General features: G+C 32.2%; 1 protein-coding gene across 2 annotated transcripts in view; it reads left to right on the top strand.

The window, feature by feature from the left end:
* The window catches only part of LOC126879182 (serine/threonine-protein phosphatase rdgC), a 736,378-nt gene that overhangs the window by 700,762 nt on the left and 11,235 nt on the right, over window positions 1-24,381 (top strand). For both annotated transcript variants that reach the window (XM_050642225.1, XM_050642224.1), the window contains one exon: window positions 21,590-21,842. In XM_050642225.1, coding sequence (XP_050498182.1) covers window positions 21,590-21,842 — 253 coding nt within the window. The remainder of the gene's footprint in view (window positions 1-21,589; window positions 21,843-24,381) is intronic.

The raw sequence follows: 24,381 nt of genomic DNA, 5'->3' as shown, positions 1-24,381 counted from the left end.
CTTTGACTTACTCCAAACCCAAGTTAGAGCAGGGGCGGACCAGGAAGTTATTTAGCTCGGTTGTTTGATTTTATGTTTTGATTTGATTTCATTTTTTAAATTATGGACAATAGATTTAACTTATCAGTCTTATATCTGCTGATCCGTTTTAGACATAAACGGAAATTTTTATTCCTAGTGAATATAACACACGTGAATTAAAAGTTATCACCAAGTGGACAGAAGAAGACAGAGTTAAAATAAAAAAGGAAGCTTACCAAAAATGGCTACTTACCAAAAAATATGAAGATTGGCAGCAGCAATAGATAAAGAAACTTGCTCAATAAAATAAATTTAAAAAATAAGAGAGAAGCTTTCAAAAAGAAGTGTAAGAAATTCCAGATACACTTGAGAGGAAACAAGATGCTCAGAAGCATGAAAATTTATAGACAACGACGTTGAACATGGCCAAACCAACTTAATTTATGCTTCTCATTTTAACATCATTTGTTGACACCCCTAGACTTCCCCCAATGTACTTATTCTTAATTTTATCATTTTTGGTCTCTCCAATCATCAATTCATTCTCCAATCATTAATAGCATCTCCACTATTTCTAGGTCTAGGTTCTTCTAGTTTCTGGGTCTTCCTTACACGCATTTAGCCAGTTTTTCCGTGGTCGTCCTCTTTCCTTCTTTCCCTCCCCTGTCTGCAGCGAGTCCTTTGCCCACCTTTCGTCGTCATTCTTTGTTCTGACGTTCTGATTAATTTTTGGTTTGTCGTACAGCTGTCTGATCTCTGCATTTGTTTATCTCCTTCAAACGTTTTCTGCTATCATCTTTTACTTCCGCGAATATCTTCCTTAGGACACGCCGCTCCTAGATGTTGAGTATATTTTCTTGATTCTTGTCCATAACCCATTTTTCGCTTCCGTAAATGACTTTGGGTTGGATCACTGTTCGGTATAGCCTCTCTGGATAAGTTTTCTGCTCTTAGTAGTTTGTGTAGGGCTTCGACAGTCTTCGTTTAAGAGTTTCTCACACTTTTTAAGACAAGGTGTCTTCGCATGCTGATCGATCAAAAATTTCCTGTCAGAAGAAATCTGAAGCAAAAAGCTCGTTTTTTTTTACTCGAATATGCATAGAAAATGGCTTGCCCTTGTCTTAAAATTAAAATACAGTGGAACCCCGATAAGTCGACCCCCGATAACTCGGAAGTCCGGCTAACCCGGACCGATTTTCATTAGACAAAACAAAAATTTTTTCATTTCAACTGAGTTTTTTACCAAGAAATAAACAATACTCTATACAACGGTAAGTAATTTAGATGTACTGTGCATATGGATTTCATGATTTGGCATTTATAATGGAGTTTATCTCTAAATATACCGTATTTTAATAATTTTTACCATATTCTCCGGCTAACCCGGATTTTCGATAACCCGGATCGGCCGATGTCCCGATTAATCCGACTTATCGAGGTTCCACTGTAGTCCATCAGTGTTTTTATTTACAAAAAATGATACAGCTCTTATAAGAAAAGGGATGTTCGGATAATTCAAAAAACAAAATTTTAATAATGCCTCCGGGATAATATGACAGGACTATGAAACAAAACCAGCTCTTCCATTTTTCCACAGAATTTTTTAAAGTTATGAGAAAATACAACGTTTCCATTCACCACTGTATAATGCCATGCAAGCAAAATTTTTGTATTACCGGGATAATGCCAAACGATATCAATACATGTACCTACAAACTGGTGCAAGAATCTTGAAAATCGAAGCACAAATAATAAAGTTATAAATTGCCAAACTTAATCAAAAATTTTGGGTGGCAGAATTTTGTGCCAGTGAGTGTATATATTTTAAAAAACCATTCTTTATTATATCTTCTCGACTACGTTGGTCTTTTATTGTGCATTTAAAAATGCCGTTAATAAATAAATAAATAAATAAATAAATAAATAAATAAATAAATAAATAAATAAATAACTAAATAAATAAATTAAATAAATAAATAAATAAATAAATAAGTAAGTAAGTAAGTAAGTAAGTAAGTAAGTAAGTAAGTAAGTAAGTAAGTAAGTAAGTAAGTAAGTAAGTAAGTAAGTAAGTAAGAAAGTAAGTAAGTAAGTAAGTAAGTAAGTAAGTAAGTAAGTAAGTAAGTAAGTAAGTAAGTAAGTAAGTAAGTAAGTAAGTAAGTAAGTAAGTAAGTAAGTAAGTACAGTAGACTCCCGTAAGTTCGGCCTCGGTTAGTTCGGTCTCCGCTTAGTCCGGCCGGCTCTCTGCCTGTAGCGGCCACCAATTTTTGTGCAAGATTTTTAAAAATCATCGGTGACCTAAACTTGAGCCCAGAGCAAATAGACAACGTCTACGAACCTGGGTTAAATTTTAAACTTCTGCCCAGAAAAAACTTTGCACCCCGAAAGAAACATCTGCTGCGGAGTTTAAAGTCACCAAAGAGACGATAACGGTCGCCTTGTGTTCAAATGCTTCGAGCATCCACAATGACCCCTATTTGTCATTGTCATCGCAGTTTTCGGCGATACTTCCTCTGGAAACACTTAGTGGCCCCTTGATCTATCGGCTGTTGAAGACTGGGAACAGCAGTTTAACTTCTTTTTCATCGTCACACTGAATATCTTCCTGGTGAGTAAGGGCGTTGTCAGGAAGTAGAAGTGCTTTGATGGGCAGTTTTAATTTTGTCAAATATTTTTTTACTTTGGGAACAAATTCGTAAGCGAACTATTCCCTGAACAAATGTGTCCATCCACGCTGATTTCTGCGACCGATAATACATTGGGAGAGTTTCCACGTTTATGTTGTTAAAATCTTGGAAAAAACTTTGGCCAAATATAGAAAATAAGATTGACCCAGCAAACACAACAGCAGATGAGCCAAACAACATTCTGGTTAACGAAACTGATGACAATGCAGCACTATTACGTGGCCTTCAGCAACTACCGAACTGTGGTCCAATTGTTGAAGAAGATCTTTTGGAGTGGATCAAGTTTGAAAAGAAGCTACACAACAAGGTTTTGAACGACGACGAAATCGCCGAGTGTGCCATTCGCCAGGAAAATGAGAAAGATAACGACGCAGATGCTGCTTAGACAGAAGAGGAAGATGAAGAAAATAAAATAAGCCACGTTGAAGATAAAGCAGCTTTGAAACTGGCAGCTACCTATATCAAACAGCAAAAAGAAGCAACTGTCATCGATATATTGTTTATTAAAAAGTGGCTTGACTTTGAACATAAAAAATCATTAAAAAAGAAAAAATAGCAGATTTTTTAAGTGTTTACGAATCCAAACCACCAATGTATAGTAATATTTTTAAATTTTATTAGTCCTACTTACAGTTCTGCAACTTTGTTTTGTAGTGCTTTGTAACCTTCTGTCTTTCATCTGTGTTAAATATGTGTCAGAGTATGTCTCTATGTTGTATTCTACAGAATGTGCAAGTGTTTTGTGTTTGCTAGATCTGTACAAACAATAAATGGGCATTTGTTAGGTAGGCATCGGTTAGTTCGGCCACTTTTAAGTTCGGCCTAGGGTCCAGTCCCGAGGTGGCCGAACTTACGGGAGTCTGCTGTAAGTAAGTAAGTAAGTAAGTAAGTAAGTAAATAAATAAAAAAATAAATAAATAAATAGATAATAATTATATAGATAAATAAATAAATAAATAAGAAGGTTTTGTTCCCACATGACCAACCCGGCCCATTACCCTACTAGTGTTGGTCCCATGGGACTATGGGACCAATGTGGCAGGGAACGTGTTAAACAAAACGTGTTCTTATACCATATCTGACTGCATTACTAAATGCATTAGAGTATTCTCTGTGCGTTGAATGGAGAATAACTAACCAGATATAAGTGAGTTAAACGTATCCCAACCACTTTCCGAAACCTTCCGAACTCCGTCGATTTCGCGCGTTGAGCAAAATTTACAAATCCCGACCCCATCCTAATATATGCGCGTTGAACGAAGCTATCTTTACATATTTTACCATCTGGCGCGTTGAGCGAGATACTTCCTCTCCTTATGTATTTATTTAGCGTTAAGAAATAAATTCGATTCTTAATTCCTCGATCGCCGTGTCGGTTATTATTCATATCGATACATTTTTGGCAAAGTAACGTAAGTGATATTTTATGTTTTTCCATTAAACTATAGTATATTATTCAACGAGCATGTAATGATGGCTATTACTCACGATGATGAAGTTTGCGATACGAGCCATAGGCGAGTGTCGTAATTCATCAGAGTGAGTAATAGCCATTACATGCGAGTAGAATACTTTACTTTTTCTACGACTTTTTTTTATTTTAATTAGTAAAAAATTTAATTATCAACTACTCGAGATTTAAATTATAATAATTTACAGAAATACCTAAATGCTATTTACCCCTAGTACGTGGCTGAATAATTGGTTGCCTACTATTACTAAATTCTTATTTATTGTAAAAATACAACTAGAAATAGTCAATATACTTAAGTTGTATTCGTTTCCGAAAAATTATAACCTACTGTCAGTGAACCTAATTAAATAGGAAATGGCTGTTGTCGGTGGACGTATTTCATAATATATAGTTATAATGTATATTTACATTTAACTATATATAATAATATAATATAATAATATATAACTATACATAATATGTTATAACATATTTAAAACAATATAACTTTAAAAACAAACACAATATTAGTTATAAATTCCAATTAACATAAACAAAATGCGCTAATGTCACTGGAACTAAATTAAATGATAAACGTCAATATTTTTAGTAAACAAGATATAAACGTACAAAATATACTGACATTATTTGTACAGTTAAAATTCCTTTAAAAATTTTTCGAAGTTAATTATTGGTATAAATTACAGTAATTATTGTATTAAATAAACAAGTTTAAGTAATTTTATTTGCAGTTTATATACGACTAATATTAAAAGTGGCATGCGCCACTTGATCTAACTTCAGCCCGTGAGTAATGACTCGTGAGTAACTTCAGCCCGTGAGTAATGAATTATTACTCACGGGTACAGTAATGGGTGCTATTATCTATGAAAAAATAGCGAATAATGAGCATGTTATTAAACGGTCGTAGAAAAAAGCTATTATTGTTTAGAAGGTACTGCCAAAGTGTAGTAAGCCTAGAATTAATTCAAACATAATATGTCTAGGCTTACAAGACTCCGGCAGTACCTACCTTCTAAACAATAAGAGCGTTTGTTTAATGGAAAAACATGATTCGCCAAAAATGTCACTCACGTTACTTTGCCAAAAATGTATCGATATATCAGATATCATCACACCAACCCGTGATTTACGAAAGTCTTATATGTCGATTTTAATTATATTAAATAAATGAAATTAACAAGTAATTAATGCTAATTAATATTACTTTTGTATGTTTGGTTTCAAAATAAATGTCTTATAAAAGCCAATATTGTCTTCGACTGAATTTGTTACCCGTTATTATCACAAGGTACGCCAAAAATTATTCAATTCAAGCTAATTCTCCAAATATACACACACATAGAAAAATAAAGTCAAAGATACTGAACTATAATGTAGATATAAACATTTTCAATTTCTTTGCAACACGAAAATGCAGCAGCTGCATAATACTCTGGTTAAATCGAAGAGTGCAGGAAGAGTCTATACTGGTTTCGGAGGTTTTTTCTCCTCATCAGTAGTCCCATATCCTCTTTTCTCCGATTTCTTCAGGTATCATACTTTGGGCCTTCCCGAATTGCAAAGAACGAAATGCCGCGGATGAACTAGAGCCATCTACCGAAAAACAAAATAAGTTATCAATCGAAGTAGCACAGAAAACGACAATAAATACCGTTCCCATACCACCAGATTGACAACAGATGGAATACTTTCTTTGGTTACAACCTCCTGAGATTTTCAAAAATTATAAGTCATACAGGATGCCAAGGAAATTAAGATGAGATGATTTTAAATAATTCACAACCAATCTGCTCAGCGTGGTAAAAGTTCCAACAAAAAAGATTCTATACCGGTTTCGGAGGTTTTTTCCTCTTCATCAGTAGTCCCATATCCGCTTCGTAGAAATTAAAAATGTTTATACATTTTAATTCATTTTCTCTTTTGTTGAGTACTAAGGAATCTTTCTTGTTGGAATTTTTACCACGCTGAGCAGATGAGTTGTGAATTATTTAAAATTCTCTCATCTAAACTTCCTCGGCATCCTGTATGATTTATAATTTTTGAAAATCTCGGGAGGTTGTAACCAAAGAAAGTATTCCACCTGTTGTCAATCTGGTGGTATGGGAACGATATTTATTATCGTTTTCTGTGCTACTTCGATTGATAACCTAATTTATACTGAACTATATTGTACCGATATTGACATCTATAAACGAAAGACCGTTCTTAAACCTTCCGATAACTACCCCAATCGCAATAGTATAAGTCACATAAATCCCATCGATGCTTTAATTTAGGTGGTAGTTTAACTGAAATTGTATCATTAATTAATAACGTAAATAACAAGGTTCCTAAACCGTCTGGACATTAAAGTTTATAGGTGATTATTTCCGAAGAATCGAGAGAAAGCGGGATTGGAATGAACGTGGGCCTTAATTCTCTTCGACCTAATGATATATGGGTTCGTTCCTGTTTTCTTTTATCGCAAATTTATATCGATATATGCATTGTAATACTATATTGTATATTTTACGGAGTTTGTCGATGATAAGATTTAAAAAATTTGAATACAATCCTTTATAAATCCTATATTTATTTAAAAGAACCGTTTCGGGTTAAATCAGAGAACGTTTTCGGATTAAATAATCCATCTTCAGTGCTACTATTAGGTATAGATATATGTTTAAAGCCACTAAAAGCATAGGTGAAAATACTTTAAATATTACACTGGTAAACACACAGTTTCCTGCCGGAAATTTTCTTACTGTTTCTAGGTAATTTGGGTCTGCTGAATCCAAAAATGCCACCAGATTTGCTCCATCAGATCGTTTTCAGAAAATACGACAACAGATCACATTGCTAACATATAGGGTAATTTAACGCAGCACTACCTACATATTAGACCAGGACTAATCTGTAAAAAAACGTGTATTTTTGGATGTGAGAGGTGGCATTCGGATTTTTGCAGATAAAGTTAGGTGACACCTTCAGTAATAATAATTGACTTATGTTCCTTCTTAAACATGCCCGGAACATTAATAAAAAAATTAGAATATTTGAAAATTTCGAAAAACATCGATTTTTTCTGCTTTCTTTGCTTATAACTTTAAAACGGTTCGTTTTGGAACAAAGTCGTACAGAAATAAAATAAAGATAATTGAATTTTGTATGATATACGACTGGTCAAAAATGTCTTAAGGTATTACCTTTTCTGCAATATAGCAATAAATACAAAATAAGTGGGCAAAATACGCCTGTTGCTATTGGCCATGAGCCGATGGGTAGAGGGGATTTGACAGCTTTCCCAGCGCTGTTAGTGGCAGTTTTGTGCATTTATCTGATAAATTTAAATGGCGCGCCATGGGTAGAGGAGAGGGGATTTGACGGTTTTCTCCAGCGCTGTTAGTGCAGCGTTGCCACATTTAGTAGATTTCTACATTTTTGGTAGATTTTTGATATTTTTTAAAAAATTCTAGTAGGCAATATTTTTTAGTAGATTTTTGGTATATTTCAACATTTTCTTATGACTAAAATAAAATTTGTTTTTTAATAGTATTATTTTTCCCCCATTTTTAAATTAATTTTTAGACATTTTGTTACAATTTCCCAATGTCATTACCGAAAATAAGATTCAGGGGTGGGATTCTGTGTACAATCGCTAACACCGCCGACCGCCTTCTATCAATGTCAATATATTTGAATTTTTAGTTTTAATTCAAATATTTTCTTGTTTTACTAAGTGTCACTTCAGCATCAACTAGCAAAACTAGAAAATAATTCAATTAAAGCTAAAAATTCAAATATTTTCACGACAATTGACATCGATAGAAAGCGAAGTGTAGATATCTACAGTGCACGGAATCTATCCCCAGGACGTAGATGATGAATATTAAACAGAAATGAAATTGGATTCTGGTGTAACAAACTTGCAGATTTCAAGTAGCAGTGCAATCAGTACCTATTTCAGGTGTTATTGAAGAGTTCTGGTATTCGGTGAGCCTGTTAGAAGCTAACGATGGAAAACTAAAATATCTAATTATAATATATTATGTAACTTTGCAAAACAACAAATGTTGTGTTTGCGTGTTTCTAATGTTTATAATAATTGTTTGAAGAATGCGATCCAGACATGCAGATGTTAAAATCAGTGGATGACAAAATATTATATACAAATATTAAATATGAAACTGATAAAAATTAATTATAGTTGGTCATTTTGTTCCCCAGTTAAGATATAAAAAAGTTTGGTTTTTGTTTACAAACAGTCATATTAATTTCTAGTTAAACTCCCTCTGTGGCTCAGTGGTAAGAGCGCCTACCTTTGGATCGAAAGGTCCAAATGGTCGTGAGTTCGAATCTCACCAGGGTAGAGAATTTTTCGTTTATTATAAATTAATAAATGAAAATAGTTTCTATCCTTGTGGGATCGGTACCCACCGGAGGGACCGCAGACGTTCGGATACAATTAGCGTCTCTGCAAAGACAATGACATCGACTTTGCAAAGTAACAAGACACTTACTCAACACACACTACACATAACACTAGCTACCTAATTGGTAAAATCCACTGTACCATCACCATGCCAATAACCATTAGTTGTCGAGGCATTAGCTAAATAAAAAAAAATTCTAGTTAGTCAGCTGTTATTTTTATTATAAAAAGTCCTAAATTATATACAAATATATTAATAAAGTTTTATAGTATATTTTAGTTTTTGATAAGTAGATTTTAGTAAGCTAAACTTACAGTAGATTTTCTAAATAAAATGTGGCAACGCTGTGTTAGTGGCAGTCGTCAGTTTTGTTTTGTGCATTTGATAAACTTCATAAACTGAAATGGCGGATAATATGGATTTTTCAAAAAAGAAAACAAGATATTGCAGCTGTTGTATTATATATAATATAACAGTACTGGATGCAGTTATTATATTCGGAAACATTGCGTACATGTCCTGCATCAACTAAATCCTTTCCTTTTTTGGTGTTGCTCATTTAAATTGGAAATTATGGGAAATAAGACTTGAATCCAGTATAATGTTTAATATCCATTTTGATAGAATTCAAACAAATTACAATTCATACAAATTACAAATTTTAATAAGCAAAGCAGTAAGCACACAAAAATAAACAGAGGTAACCTTTAAAATGTTAAATAATTCATATAAACTTATTCTTTTTCTCAATGGTCTCTTGCGTAAGCAGTCATCCAGTCGCACGAACTTATTAAATATTAAAATTATAATGAATAAAATAAAAAAACATAATTAATTTTACTATTAATTCTGTGTATTCGTTTAGTAATCAGGTTACAATAATATTTCAGTTCATAATTTGTGTCTTTCTAGATAAGTATCTATTTTTCTCGTTTTGTATATTTCACATACATAAATTTTATCAGAAAAGTATAAGTTTTAAACCGCGAGATAGCGCTACCGTCGAAACTCACAGCCAATTCAATGTTTCTTAACCAGTTTGGTGGCACTTAGAACTTTAGTAATTGGCTTATAAAATTCTTATAACTTACTTAAATGGTCTACCAAATTTCATTAAAATCGACTTTAAAGATTTTGCATAATAAATTTGCAAATAAATGTTTTTAAAAAAGGTCAAATTTTTTAAAATCTTTCTGAACAAAAGTAGACCATTTAGAAGTTGGCTAATTTTTTTACATATAAAGAGTGCTCTACCTATCTAATACACTTTACAGAATTAAACCCGGAATATTTAAGGGGCCTCAGCAATGTTTCTAAATTATAAACAATTTTTTGGCTTATAAACAAATAGTTTTGTTTAATAATAAAAAAAAATAATTTTTAGCAATGCAAATAATTAAAACCGGTATAATTTGACTTAAACTTTCAAATTCTGTCAGCAGAATTGCTATTTTATTTTTTAATCAAAAGTTATTCTCGTTCAAAAATTGCAATTTTTCGATTTTTTAAATGTTCCACCGCGTTTATCTCGAAAACTATGCATCCTACGAAAAAACTTGTAAGAACAATTTTTGCTTAGAATTACCCAAGAAATACAAAAAAATGTTTTATTTTGCGAAAAATCGATGTTATGTAATTCCTTAAGTTCTTTGTTTATAACAATCTTATCGACATCCGGATCAACTGTTACCCAAAAAATTCGTGTTGTACGGGTCAAAATACATAAAAAAAACTTGGGTAAGTCCATCTAAATAAAGGAGCCCGTAGCACACCCTCCTGGACACAGCACTAATTTGTTTATAAGCCAAAAAATTGTTTATAACTTTAAAACTTTGCTGGGGCTGCTTAAATAATCCGATTTCAATTCTGTAAAGTGCATTAGATAGGTGAAGTGCTTCTTTATATGTAAAAAAATTGACAAATCTTTGTATGTTCTAGTTTTTGTTGGAAAAGATTTTAAAAAATTTTAATTTTTTAAAAAAAGTTTAGATTTCAAAATTATTATGCAAAATCTAGTAAGTCAATTTTAATGAAATTTGGTGTACGGTTTTAGCACATTACAAAAATTTTCTAAGCGAATTAGGAAGGTTCCAAGTGTAACCTAAGTAATGCAAAAACATTGAATAATGACAGGCTTGTTTTGCCCCCTTATTTTATATTTATTGCTATTTTGCAGCAAGGGTGTTAAATTAAGACATTTTTATCCCATCGTATCTGATAGAAAATTTAATTATCTTTGTTTTATTCCTTTACGACTTTGTTCCAAAATGATTCGTTTTAAAGTTATAAGCAAAGAAAGTAGAAAAAAAATTGAAATTTTTAAATATTTTATTTTTTTTATTAATGTTCCGGGCATATTTGAGAAGGAGCATAAGTCAATTATTATTAACGAAGTTATCACCTAACTTTATCCGCAAAAATCCAAATGCCACCTCTCACATCCACCTAAAAACAGATCCTTCCTGGTCTATATATGAAGTGCTGCTACCCATCAAATAAACGAAACACGAATAAAAAGTAAGATGTTTATTGTACAACAATATACTTACAAAAATCATCACACATATCTGCCAAAAAAACTTAACTTTTCATCTAGCCTAACCAGCATCGCAGCACAAATCTGTTATTCGGCGTCACCTAAAAACTTCCTTTTATATTATTTTCTTGCAAAGGATTTAAAAGGACGGTCTCTTTAAGACTCCAGCAGTAATCCGCCATCATGTGAGTGTCCCATCTCCCCTGATACCTCTTTTCCGTCGTTTTGATATCTTGGTGGAAGCGTTCCCCTTGTTCCTCACTAAGGTCACCAAGAAAGTCAAGATTCTCTGGGAAACGGTCTAAGTGGCTGTGGAGGTAATGAATTTTAATCCTCATATAACAACGGTGTTTGTTAAAATTGTTGAGCATATCTTCCACCATATCCCGGTAATTTTCCGATTTATTGTTTCTAAGAAAATTTTCCACAACTTTCACAAAAGAGCATTAATATATAAAATAGTACATTCTTTCACGGTTTTTGCTGTAAATTTTAAAGAACCGCTTGGATTGACATGAAATTTGGCATACGCATGTCAGGGAAAAAAGTGATATGGTGCCGATGTGTGCTTTTGCCCTAGGGGTGACTTTCACCCCATCTCGGGGGTGAAAAAATATATGTCCAAGATAAGTCCCGAAATGGATAAACTAACTAATTTTAAGCAACTTTTGTTCTATAGAGTTTTTCACCAAATCAATACTTTTCGAGTTATTTGCAAGTGAATATGTTCATTCTTCAACAAAATAACCACGTTTTTAGACGGTTTTTCGCAAATAACTCAAATCGTAAGCATTTTGTCGAAAACAAAATTCTTAGCAAAACTATAGCCTATAAAAAAGTGAAAAAAAGGTGTATATATTAGGTCTCTATACTTAGCAAAAGCAGAGTTATAGCTAATGAAAAATAGGTTCATATCCTAAAAATTCCAAATAGAATAATTCAATGTGAAATATCCAAATAAGCATTCTTGGAGAACAACATTTTTAAAGTGTTTAAAAAAAGCTTTATTTTTGTTTTTATAAAAAAAATTTCTAGCATCAAATGTAAGCAAATTACGCTCAAAACAAAGTTGGTCCCTTTTGTTTTGGCAAAAAAAAATCAGGAAGATCACCCCCAATTAGCAATTTAAATGAAATTAATCTTTACCGCTTCACAAGTTACTTTACTTATGTTGTGTTTATATGATTTGTAAGTTTCATCGATTTAAAGTTCTTATTTTTGAAAAAATTTGGTTTCATTTTAAAATGTTTAATAATTTAATTTTGAAAAAAATGCTTTTTTTCAAAATAACTTAAAAATTGTTAGAGATACCAAAAATCTTAAACAATAAAAGAAGTTGGCTTTACTTTTTTGAATATTTTGTATTTTTTTGTTTTTCTGTAAGACAAAAATTGGTTAAGATTCGGTGTTTCTAAATTTGCATACACTCGTGATAAGTGACTCGTTCAAGCCATTTTAACTACAGTTCTTTCAAAAATAAGGACTTTGAACCGATGATACTTACAGATCATATGATCAATATATATGCGAGTAAGAAACTTGCAAAGTGGTAACAATTAAGTTCATTTAAAATGCTAATTAGGGGGTGATTTTCCCGATTTCTTAGCAAAAAAAAGGACCAACTGTATTTTGAGCGTAACTTGTTTATTTTTGATGCTAAAATTTTTGTTTTTTAAACAAAAATAAGCATTTTTTTAAACACTTTGAAAAAGTTAAAATGAGTTTTCCCCAAAATAGTGCTTCGATTTTTGGTTATGGCACGTTAAAATATTCGATTTGGAATTTGACGAATATGAACCTATTTTTCATTAGCTATAACTCTGCTTCTACTAGGTATAGTGACCTAAAATATATAAAATGTTTTTTAGTTTTCTTGCGTGCTATATTTTTAATAAGATTTTTTTTTTCGACCAAATACTTACTTTTTCAGTTATTTGCGAAAAACCGTCTGAAAACGTGGTTATTTTGTAGAAAAATGAATGTATTCTTTCGCAAATAACTCGAAAAGTATTAACTTGGTGAAAAAACTTTATAGAACAAAAGTTGCTTAGAATTAGTCATTTTATCCATTTCAGGACTTATTTCGAACATACATTTTTCACCCCCAACAGGGGGTGACAGTCACCCCTAGGGCAAAAGCACACATCGGCACAAATATCACTTTTTTTCTATGACTTGTTAGCTATGTGTATGCCAAATTTTATGTCATTCCAAGCGGTTCTTTAAAATTTAGAGGTTTTGCAATATTTTACCTTTAAAGAACGTACTGAAACGCTTTACATTCAATTTCAGTCATGCATTCTCTAAAATGCAAATCTTTTACAAGTTGTCGTATCTGATGCCCATCAAATATTCCAGCTTTCAATTTTTCTTTACTAATAGACTATTGATTATGTACTATAGAAAGGAACTACAACGTTAACGGGGTTTAATTATTTCATATGGTCAATGAATCTCTATATATGAAAAAACCGCGGAGTGCTACCATTTAAAGGGGTGCGTTTTTGAGAAATGGGTGAATTAGTCCCTGGGCACAGGTTACATTAGGGTGAGTTCTCTGCACTTTTGGTACAAACACGTCTACATAAAAATTGTTCCTGGTTAAATTTCCTATCTAAATATAACTTTTTAAAGTCAAAGATGCTTTTTTTACAAAAATATATTCAAAAGAAAAAGCACAAAGAAACCCAAAAGAAAGAAATTTTGTTTTTTGTCCCATAACTTTTGTCCACGGGGATATAGGTATAGACATTGCTTCACAGAAAAAAAACTAACATATTTTCTCTTTAAAATGATGTTTGGCAGAGGTCATTAGGATTTACAGTTTTCGAAATATGATTTTTCAAAATTCGCCACTCGCAGCAATTTTGGGCAATTTTCCTCGTTATTTCGCAAATATTGTTCTGTAACTTTTTTCTACGTAACTTTAGTTTAGGCATATGCAATGGTACATGTAAGAGGAATAGAAATCAATTACCTTTAAAATGTTCTACTGTAAAATGTTGTACGAATTCTTTTAAAGAGGTTATCTTTTTCAAGATTTTATACTTTTAATGAGTTTTTATATTTTTTACTATTATTTTTTAAATTTCCTATTATAACTTTTTTTTCTACATTTAGGTATATATTGTATAATAAAAAGAAAGCTTATTCGGTTTACTTTTCAATGGTGTATTACAAAAAATTCTAGGATTATTTTTGAATAAGATATGCTTTTTCAAAATGTAATAAGTACTTGCAACGATTTTTGATTTTAGGATTATTTTTTAAATTTCTCATTATAACTTTTTTATGTGATTGTGTGTTATGATTGAATCCTATTTTTTATAGGTAATACTTTGGATCTACTTGACTCCGCTGGGCAAACTTCAAAATATGGATTAATTCCAATATTTACTGTCAAAGCTCCTGCACCACAAGCTTTGCTTGAAAAAATAGCATGTAAATGTACCAAAGGATGTACAAAAAAACTACGGTTGTAGGAAGATAGGAATTAGTTGTTCAATATTCTGCAAAGGGTGCATGTGCATGGGTACTAATTGTGGGAACTCTAAGATAACTGAGGTGTCAGAGGAAGATATTGAAGCTAATGCTAACGAAGAGATGGACTTTGATTTTGAAAATTTTTTAAATGTCAACGTTTAAATAATTTTAACTAAAGTGATGTTTTCTAAGACTAATGTTTATGTAATTTTTTTAAAAGAAATAATTTTAAATAATACAGGTAAAAAAATATCAAAGAATCACTCGGTTTCCATTATTTAAATATAGATGATACACCATTTTAAAGAACAGAAAGTAAGCCCTTTTTATTGAGCAATATATAGTATATTCATGTACAAGAAAAAAAAGTTATATTGAGAAATTTAAAAAATAATCGTCAAAATGTAAAAAATTATATTTTTTTATATTAGGTATTATATAATATATAATAATATTATTATATATATTATATATATTATATAATATAATAATATATTATATATACTATATATAATATATAATAATATTATTTTATTTTTATATTATATTATAAAAAATCGTTAAAAGTATAAAACCTTGAAAAACCATAATCTATTTAAAAAAAAAAGTCGTACGTTATACAGTAGACCATTTTAAAAGTAATTGATTTCTATTCCTATTACGTGTACCATTTCATATAGGTACCTAAAGTTACGTAGAAAAAAGTTACAGAACAATATTTGCGAAATAACAAGGAAAATTGTCCAAAATTGCTGTGAGCGGAGAAATTTGAAAAATCATATTTCGAAAACTATAAATCCTAATTACCTCTACTAAACAATATTTTAAAGAAGAAATATGCAGGTTTTTTTTTCTGTAAAGCAATGTCTATACCTATATCCTCGTGGACAAAAGTTATGGGACAAAAAACAAAATTTCTTTCTTTTGGGTTTCTTTGTGCTTTTTCTTTTGAATATATTTTTGTAAAAAAAGGTATCATTGACTTTAAAAAGTGATATTTAGATAGTAAATTTAACCAGGAACAATTTTTATGTAGATATGTTTGTACCAAAAGTGCATAGAACTCACCCTAATGTAACCTGTGCCCAGGGACTAATTCACCCATTGCTCAAAAACGCACCCCTTTAAATGGTAGCACTCCGCGGTTTTTTCATATATAGATGTCCATTGAACATATGAAATAATAAAACCCCGTTAACGTTGTAGTTCCTTTTAGCTATCTTATTTTGAATATAATCAATAGCCTATAAGTGCAGGGAATTTGCTGGACAAGTATTCAAAACAAGGACGATTCTGGTCTAAGGCCTTACAAATTGTTTCATCAGCCCTAGTTTAATATGTAACGGAGGTAATATTATTTTCTCTTGGTCGACCAATGCTTTTTTAACTACGTTAGCTTCTTCTTGAACTAAAGCATCTCTACAAATCCATTTTCTTCTACTCCAGTGTTGGTCCTTAGCCCTGCTATCCCAAAGACACAGGAAACAAGGATATTTTGTATAGCCACCTTGTTTTCCTGTATGTCACAGCGATATTGTTTTATATGATTCTTTCATTTTTGTAGAATGCCCAATTGGTGTACTTCCATATTTTTTGCCATTATGTAGAAGTACACACTTTAAACTTTGTTTGGATCTGTCAATAAAAAGACGCCAGTGATATAGTATATTTATACTCCGATACACCAATTTTTTCTAACAGTCCTTTAATATTGTTACAAAAAACCATATTATCTTGCTGAGAAAAGAAAAGGCAAAAGATATTTTTCTCTATTACGGCAATATGTAATTTTAGTGTCTGGGTGAAGAAGATTCTTTTCCTTTAGTCTGGAGGCAAGCAACTCGGAAGAATCCTTTGGAAGGTTCAAATCTCTGATAAGATCGCTTAGCTGTTCCTGACTAAAGCGCTCAGGACGTGTTGAATCCCCTTCAGAATCATTGTCGTCTTCCTCAAATATATTAGTCTGTAGTTCGTCAGATAACGTTTCGACATTATCCTCTGGTAACGTAGGTAGACTGCTAAATATTGGAATGGGTATCTACTCAAGCTGATGTGGAATTGGTCTTATTGCTGAATCCAGGTTAGGATATGTCCACGTATGTCGATTGTTACGATTAATGTCCTTTATATTCACAAGACAGAAATAGCAATAGTCGAAATGATTTTTTTGTTCTCTTCTATAAACATATTGCAATTATAGTAGTGGAATATACAGAAATGTAAGAATACTTAAGTATTTGATGAGTATGTTATATCTGAAAAACTAGAGCTGATACAAAGAAAAGGTTTATATTTTTGGAATCAGCACAGTTGAAATATCCAAAATCAGTTGATTTTTTGTCGGCAACAGGACAAAATTTTTTTTTGGTGGGCTGTGATTAAAGTTGTATTAAGTTTTAATCTTTTTGATTATTTCATTCATAGGAGATTCTGACCAATAGAAAGCCACAGAAATAAAAATTACAGCGATTATTTTTTAATGATTTTAACTTCCAATCGTATAGTAAGATATTTGATCACGTGTTTAATTCTGTCCAATCAGATTAAAATTATACTGAGAATTATCTACTGTAGAAAATTACCGACAGAATTGTTTTTGCATTCATGCAGAATGCTTCATTTTTACTCAAATTTGTTGTCAATGGGCAATAGCCACTTGAGCCCTGCGGGCTCTCGTGTCTATTGCCAGACAACAAATTTTCGAAAAACTGTCGCATTATTTTCAATTTATTCTCACTCTCTTGTGATATTATACCCGATTATTTCATTCATAGGAGATTCTGACCAATAGAAAGCTACAGAAATCTGAATTAAATCGATAATTTTTGATAATCTCCCGTCGTTAAGTATATTACGTCAGATGCCCTTCGTTGCTACGAAAAAATACATTCAGTGACATTAATGACAATTAATGTTTTAAAAATTATAAAAGTGATGACTTTCAATCGTCAAATATTTATAAAAACTGTGTGTTTAATTGTACTAATTTGTACTTACATAAATAAATTACAATAATATTTTGGTTTTGAACAGTTTTATTCATGAAATAATCGCAACAAATTGCACTCGAACTCTAAAATTAATATAGAATTTTTGCCCTTGTGACACTTTGACATAATTTCACTCGCCTTCGGCTCGTGAAATTAAAACCGTCAAAGTGACACTCGGGAAAAACTCAATAATTTTAGAGCTCTTGTACAATTACTACTTATAATTTTTGATAATATCCCGTCGTCAAGCATTACGTCAGATGCCCTTCATTACTACGGAAAAATGAACATTCAGTGACATTAATGACAATTAATGTTTTACAACTCGTTATAGAGAACACCAAAAAACAGGTTTAGCAAATATTCAGGTGAAGATATCAAAAAAATATTAGTTAAAATTATTTAAAAAGACAGTTTTATTCATGAAATAATCTCAGCGAATTATACTCGATCTCTAAAATTATTGTTCTCTAAAATCTGCAGGTTGTCTATAAGACCTGTAGGTTGTCTATAAGGGTTTTTGTCACTTTCCTGGTTTCACATCCGTGGAGTAGAACAGACATGACATTGGACTGAAATATACGGATTTCGGAATTCAAATATTCAGAATATTCTGAAGATCTATAGGGCAGGATTATTTGCGTTACTTTACCATCATTTTTAAGAGACTGTTAGGATAATGAAGACTCTATACAGTGCGTCCATAAAGTAACGCATAAATTCGTTATTTCGTAAACCGGCGACTTTAAGGAAAAATACCGAAACAGGTTGATTTTTATTTTTAAATTACGATTTTTTGGCATATATATCATCCTCGTGACGTCATGCATCTGGGCGTGATGACGTAATCGATGATTTCTTTTAAATGGGAACAAGGGTCATGTGATAGCTCATTTGAAAGGGCATTTAATTCTCTATCCAATAATATAAACATTAACATAATTATTTATACAGGGTGTTCAAAAAACATTTTTTTAATTAAAATAAGTGAGACAAAAAGAAGAATATTATATGTAATTTATTTGAAATCAAAATGCATTTTACTACTGTCAGTAAAGAGAAAAAAATTTTATTTGACAAATAAACATTGATTTTCGTTTCAACGAAATGTTCAAACTTGCAAGAGACAGGTGGGTGGCAGCTTTAACATTGAATTTAAGCGAAAAACAATATTTATTTGTCAAATAAACATTTTTTTCCTGTTTTCTGACAACAGTAAAACGTCTTTTAAATTAAATAAATTACATACATTCTTCTTTTGTCTCAATTATTTTAATTAAAAAAATGTTTTTTTGAACACGTTGTATAAATAAATATGTTAATATTTATATTAGTGAATAGAGAATTGAATACCCTTTCAAATGGGCCATCACATGACCCCTATTCTCATTTAAAAAAATCATCGATTACGTCATCATGCCCAGATGGATGACGTCACTAGTATGATATATATGCCAAAAAATCGGAATTTAAAAATAAAAATCGACCTATTTCGGGATTTTTCCTTAATATCGCAGGTTTACGAAATAATGAATTTATGCGTTACTTTATGGACGCACTGTAGTTGTGAATATTCTATACCATATATGTTCTTACTTTGATACTTTGTTACTTTATTATACGGTTGTATGTTTAACAATATATTTGTACAAAAATCATTTTTTTGAGCTAAATTGTAATATTGATGCCATTTCTTTTCTGGGCTTTTCGATATTCTTCTCGTCTGCCGAATCTATATTTACGCTAAACCTCACAGAAAAATTAGCGTTGATTTAATTTATTTTGTAATATAGATATTAAAACAAAAGTTTTTGATTAGGGAGAAAGTTCAACATCGCGTATCTGCGAATAGCTTTAATTCTTCCTCCAAATCTCCCTGTTCCGCTTCAGTCCAATATCGCTACGTCATTTTAATAAGAAATTTAATCGGGTCCTCCAAAAGCCTCATAATCTGTGCACATAAGCCTTTCGAGAGCTGTTTTACTCGTTTTTAGTATGCCCTAAACGATAAATTAATTCCATTATATCTCTCTTGTACCCCCCAATCCTGCCTCTTGGCGCTGTATATATATTTGAGTAGTGAAAGAAAAAGTGTTCATGTTTATGGCCCATGGGGGAGATTTGGGTTTACTGCCTATAAATAATTGAGAAAATAGAATTACCTGTAAATTGCTGCGTGGGAAGCGCGCATTGTGTAGACAATTTAAATATTAGAGAATTGGCTTTGTTTAGAGAGTACTATAACATTAGCTTATAAATACAGTATGGTGCAAATGAAAGGAATAAATTCGATATTTCGTAAACCTACGACTTTAAGGAAAAGTCCCGAAACAGGTTGATTTTTATTTTTAAATTATGATATTTTGGAATATATGTCATACTAGTGACGTCATCCATCTGGGCGTGATGACGTAATCGATGATTTTTTTAAATAAGGATAGGGGTAGTGTGCTAGCTCATTTGAAAGATTATTTAATTCTCATAAATCTAATAAAATCTAATAAATAATTATACTACTGAATAGAGAATTGAATGAACTTTCAAATGAGCTAGCACACGGCCCCTATTCCCATTTAAAAAAATTATCGATTACGTCATCACGCCCAGATGGATGACGTTACTAGTATGAGATATATGCCAAATTATCATAATTTAAAAATAAATATCGACCTGTTTCGGGATTTTTCCTTTAAGTGGCCGGTTTACGAAATAACGAATTTATTCCTTCCATTTGCACCATACTGTATATTAATATGAAGCATAAAAGCATTTTATAATTGGATTAGCAGAAATAAATACAATTTAGTGTTTTATTACTAATCAACCCAGACACATTGACTGCATTCCTGTAATCCGAGCCTTTTACATTTTGCAAAGCATCATCATATTTTCTTTATATCTACGGGTGATTCCATTTCACATCACTCAATTTTGGATCTCCGATTTGTCTGAAGATTGGTATATATATTTAGCATCTGCGGGATGTAGAAATAAAACATTTAAGGTCGAACAGATAGCCAAGACGTAGGACTTTAAGTGGTTAGAAGGATTTAAATTATATTAGGTACAATACCAAAAAAGTTACATGCAATATCATTGTCAAAAATACATGCGTCTATTGTAAGTACAATCAACTCGAAAAATGTCGACCTCACGACAAAAATTGTTAAAAATAAATTGTAAATACGATTTATTTGGAACAATTTCAGTTCCTACCATTTTTGTCGAAAAGTTTAAAATAGCGGAGATATTGAGCAAAAACGGTTCTCCTTTAAAATCAAGATGGCGGCTAACGTAACGGAGGCATTCATTCACGATTTTAAATTTGGGCTACTATTGACCCCCCTAAAGATTACAAAAATAAAATTTTGGGCAGCTCGGCATGCAAGGTCAAATGCTATCCCGACTGAACTAATATACTTTTGAGTCTGATATTATTGCATGTAACTTTTTTGGTATTGTAATATAATTCAAATCCTTCTAATCGCTTAAAATCCTATGTTTTGGCTATCTGTGAACAAATTTTCAGCCAAATCGATTATGATGTATTTTGGGAATGGAGGAAAATGTAAAAAACGGTATTTTAACGTTTTCTACACTATAAAATTTGATCAAAAACTTGTTTTGAAGCAAAATAACTTGTTATAATGCCATATAAAGACATGTTTGAGTTTCTTCTATTAACATATTATTTTTTCCATTGATACTTTACGATAGAAAATGAAAAGTTGTTTAAACAAACACGAAATCACTGTAGAATCGCATAAAATAACATTTTGAGAAAAAAGAAGAAGAAGACATTTTGACCTTAAATATCTTATTTTTACTTCCCGCAGAAGCTATACACTAAGTTTCAGACAAATCGGTGATCCAAAAGTTTCTGCCTGGGTGACTTTACATCGAATGTACCCTACTTATCTATTTTTTCTTATTTTATAGGTTATAGTATTTTCTCAACTTATCTGTTTTTTTTTATTTTCCAGGTTATTACGATATTCTCCGCATCGAACTACTATGAAGTAGGCTCGAACAACGGAGCTTATCTGAAGCTGATGGGTCCAGAGCTCGACACTCACTTCGTCCAATATATGGCCAACGCTGGTAGACGAAAATTAAACCTTTACCAAAGAATGGGTTTGGTAGAATCGGGAGCGTGCAAAGAATTAAAGATGCAGATCATGAATAATAGAATGAGACTCGAAGAGGCTTTCGCTGAAGCTGATCCTGAAAGTACTGGTAAGTACTCTGTGTACTACTACTATATGTTGGTTTATAACTTTCTGCTGGCTAACGAACAAGCTGGCTTCCGCTCAAAATTCGGAACAAACGATCACTTACAAACAGTAAAAACCTTAATAGAAAAATCGATAGAATATAACAGATCACTGGTACTTATCTTCGTAGACTTTCACCAGGCCTTCGACACTGTGAAATTAGACAGCATTATAAATGCTCTGAACAGTAGTAGAATAGACTAGCGGTTTACAAAGTTAGTACAAACATTATACCAAAGCGCAACAATGCATGTAAAACTACATGATACCACCTGAGTAATTCATATCAAGCGAGGTGTGAGACGGGGCGACACTCTTTCACCTAAATTATTTATAACGGTCCTCGAATACGCCTTTAAAATGCTAAAGTGGGAAAATAGAGGAATAAAAATAAATGGAGAAATGCTCAATTATCTGCATTTTACCGACGATATAGTACTTAGTACCAAAGATCTGGGTGAAGCACAACAAATGCTACAAGAATTAGAAAACGTATCTTCAACAATAGGTCTAAAAATGAACATCAGTAAGACCAAATTTATGACAAATTTAGTTCCCAGAGAACACTTAACCATCCAAAATCAAGTGGTAGAATTGACAAAGTACGTATATCTCGGTCATGAAATCAGAATAGACAAGGACAATCAGACCTGCGAATTTCAAATACGAATAACACTTGCTTGAGCGGCATTTGGTTCACTAAGAAACATCTTTAAGAGCAACATCCCGACAGCTATGAAACGGAAGATATTTGACCAATGCGTTCTTCCTATTATGACATACGGGGCAGAAACTCTCACGCTCACAAAAACAACAGCACTAAAAATGCGAGTGGCACAAAGGCCAATGGAAAGATCGATTCTCGGCGTGACAAAAAAAGACAAAATAAGGAACTAAGACCTAAGGAAAAGAACAGGTATCACTGGTGTCGTCGAACGTATAGCCAAGATGAAATGGAATTGGGCAGGTCACATAGCGAGACTGAAAGAGTCAAGAAGAAACAGAAAACTAATTGACTGGCGCCCAAGAGAAGACAAACGCAGCAGAGGATGACCACCAACACGCTGGATGGACGACATTAACCGAATATTCAAGAAATGCCAACAAGAAGCACAGAACCGTGAAGAGTGGCGAAGAATGGGAGAGACCTATGTCCAGCAGTGGACAGAAGAGGTTGCATGATAATGAAGTAAGGACAAAAACATGTGGATACCCATTAACTATACCTGTGCAAACTGGTACTCGAGCTTTTAAGTGACATTCAATCATCCTTTGCCTTTATGCCAATACAGAGTTTATCCTATTCCTATACTTCATTTAATATACTTAGCCATTCTTAATTTTATTAATTTTATCATTTTTTGCAACTTTGTTCATACTTTTAAACATTTTGTCTTGGTTTTTACTTCGCAGCATTGAGTACCATACATCATATTGTAAAGTCTTTAGTAAATTTTATAGTCACTCAATTTACAATGTTTTCCTTAATTTTTAACTGAATTAGAAGAAACATTTTTCTACGCTAAGAAAGATTTCATGCTTCCTAATTTTAAATATAGCTTTTGATAGAGTGATCCGTCAAAAAATACGCTAACCATTCTTTATAGAGAATTAATGTCTACATCCGTAACGAAGCCTTTGGCCAGCAAAACTCGGGAGCTTTTAAGTCGCCATGAAACAGGCCAACACTATTTCCGCTGGCCGGAATTGCTGGCCAATAAAACTGTTAAAATATGTAGAGGCCCGTTTGGCTGGATGTTTATGCGGTGACCTTTTTGCTAATCAGTTTTAAAGAGCTTTTAGCAGAAAATGCGAATGTCAACTAACTTGACAAATGGCTGGAAAGTGGAAAGCGGTTTTAAAAATATATTGACGATGAATCGTAAAATGCATAATAGGAAACGCAGTGGAAAATACTATACTGTTAAATTACTGCACAAAAAACTTCGTAAAACTCTTTGTTAAAAACTGAAATCTGTATTGAGAGCAATTGTTGAAACTATTTTCCAAATTACGTAACTTTCAATTTGGTAGATTCCCTATAGCAGATTCCATCACTAAAATGTAAAAACTTGTAAACATATGGACAGAGGAAATAGAGAAACTAAAAATGGTAGGTAATTACCATCGAGAAAAATAAAATAATGGTCATCGGCGAAAAGGGAGAAAATGAAATAAATATAAATTTACTCATTTAGAAATAGTTACCTTTTTTTTTTTTTTTTTTTTTTTTTTCGTCTTTAAAGAGGGGGGTCTGGAATCTTCAAAAGACACCTCAGTCCAGAACGCCGCCTGACTGACCTTAGTGCAGGATTCATTCTTCGTAGTACCAGCGATAGTTCCCGAGGTGCTTTAAAACACTCTCTCGTCGCCGAGGCTACGCCGAATGCCTACCTGCTAAACCAGACCCTCCTCTGTCATCCAGCGCTCCGAAAACGGAATGGCCGCTGCAAGGTCGACATCGCTTCCGAAGCACTTTACCTTCATTTATCCACAGACTG

This window comes from Diabrotica virgifera, chromosome 1, assembly GCF_917563875.1.
Source record: "Diabrotica virgifera virgifera chromosome 1, PGI_DIABVI_V3a".
NCBI classification, from domain to species: Eukaryota; Metazoa; Arthropoda; class Insecta; order Coleoptera; family Chrysomelidae; genus Diabrotica; species Diabrotica virgifera.
The sequence above is the reverse complement of the archived record's forward strand: the minus strand, read 5'-3'. Positions and strand labels throughout refer to the sequence as shown.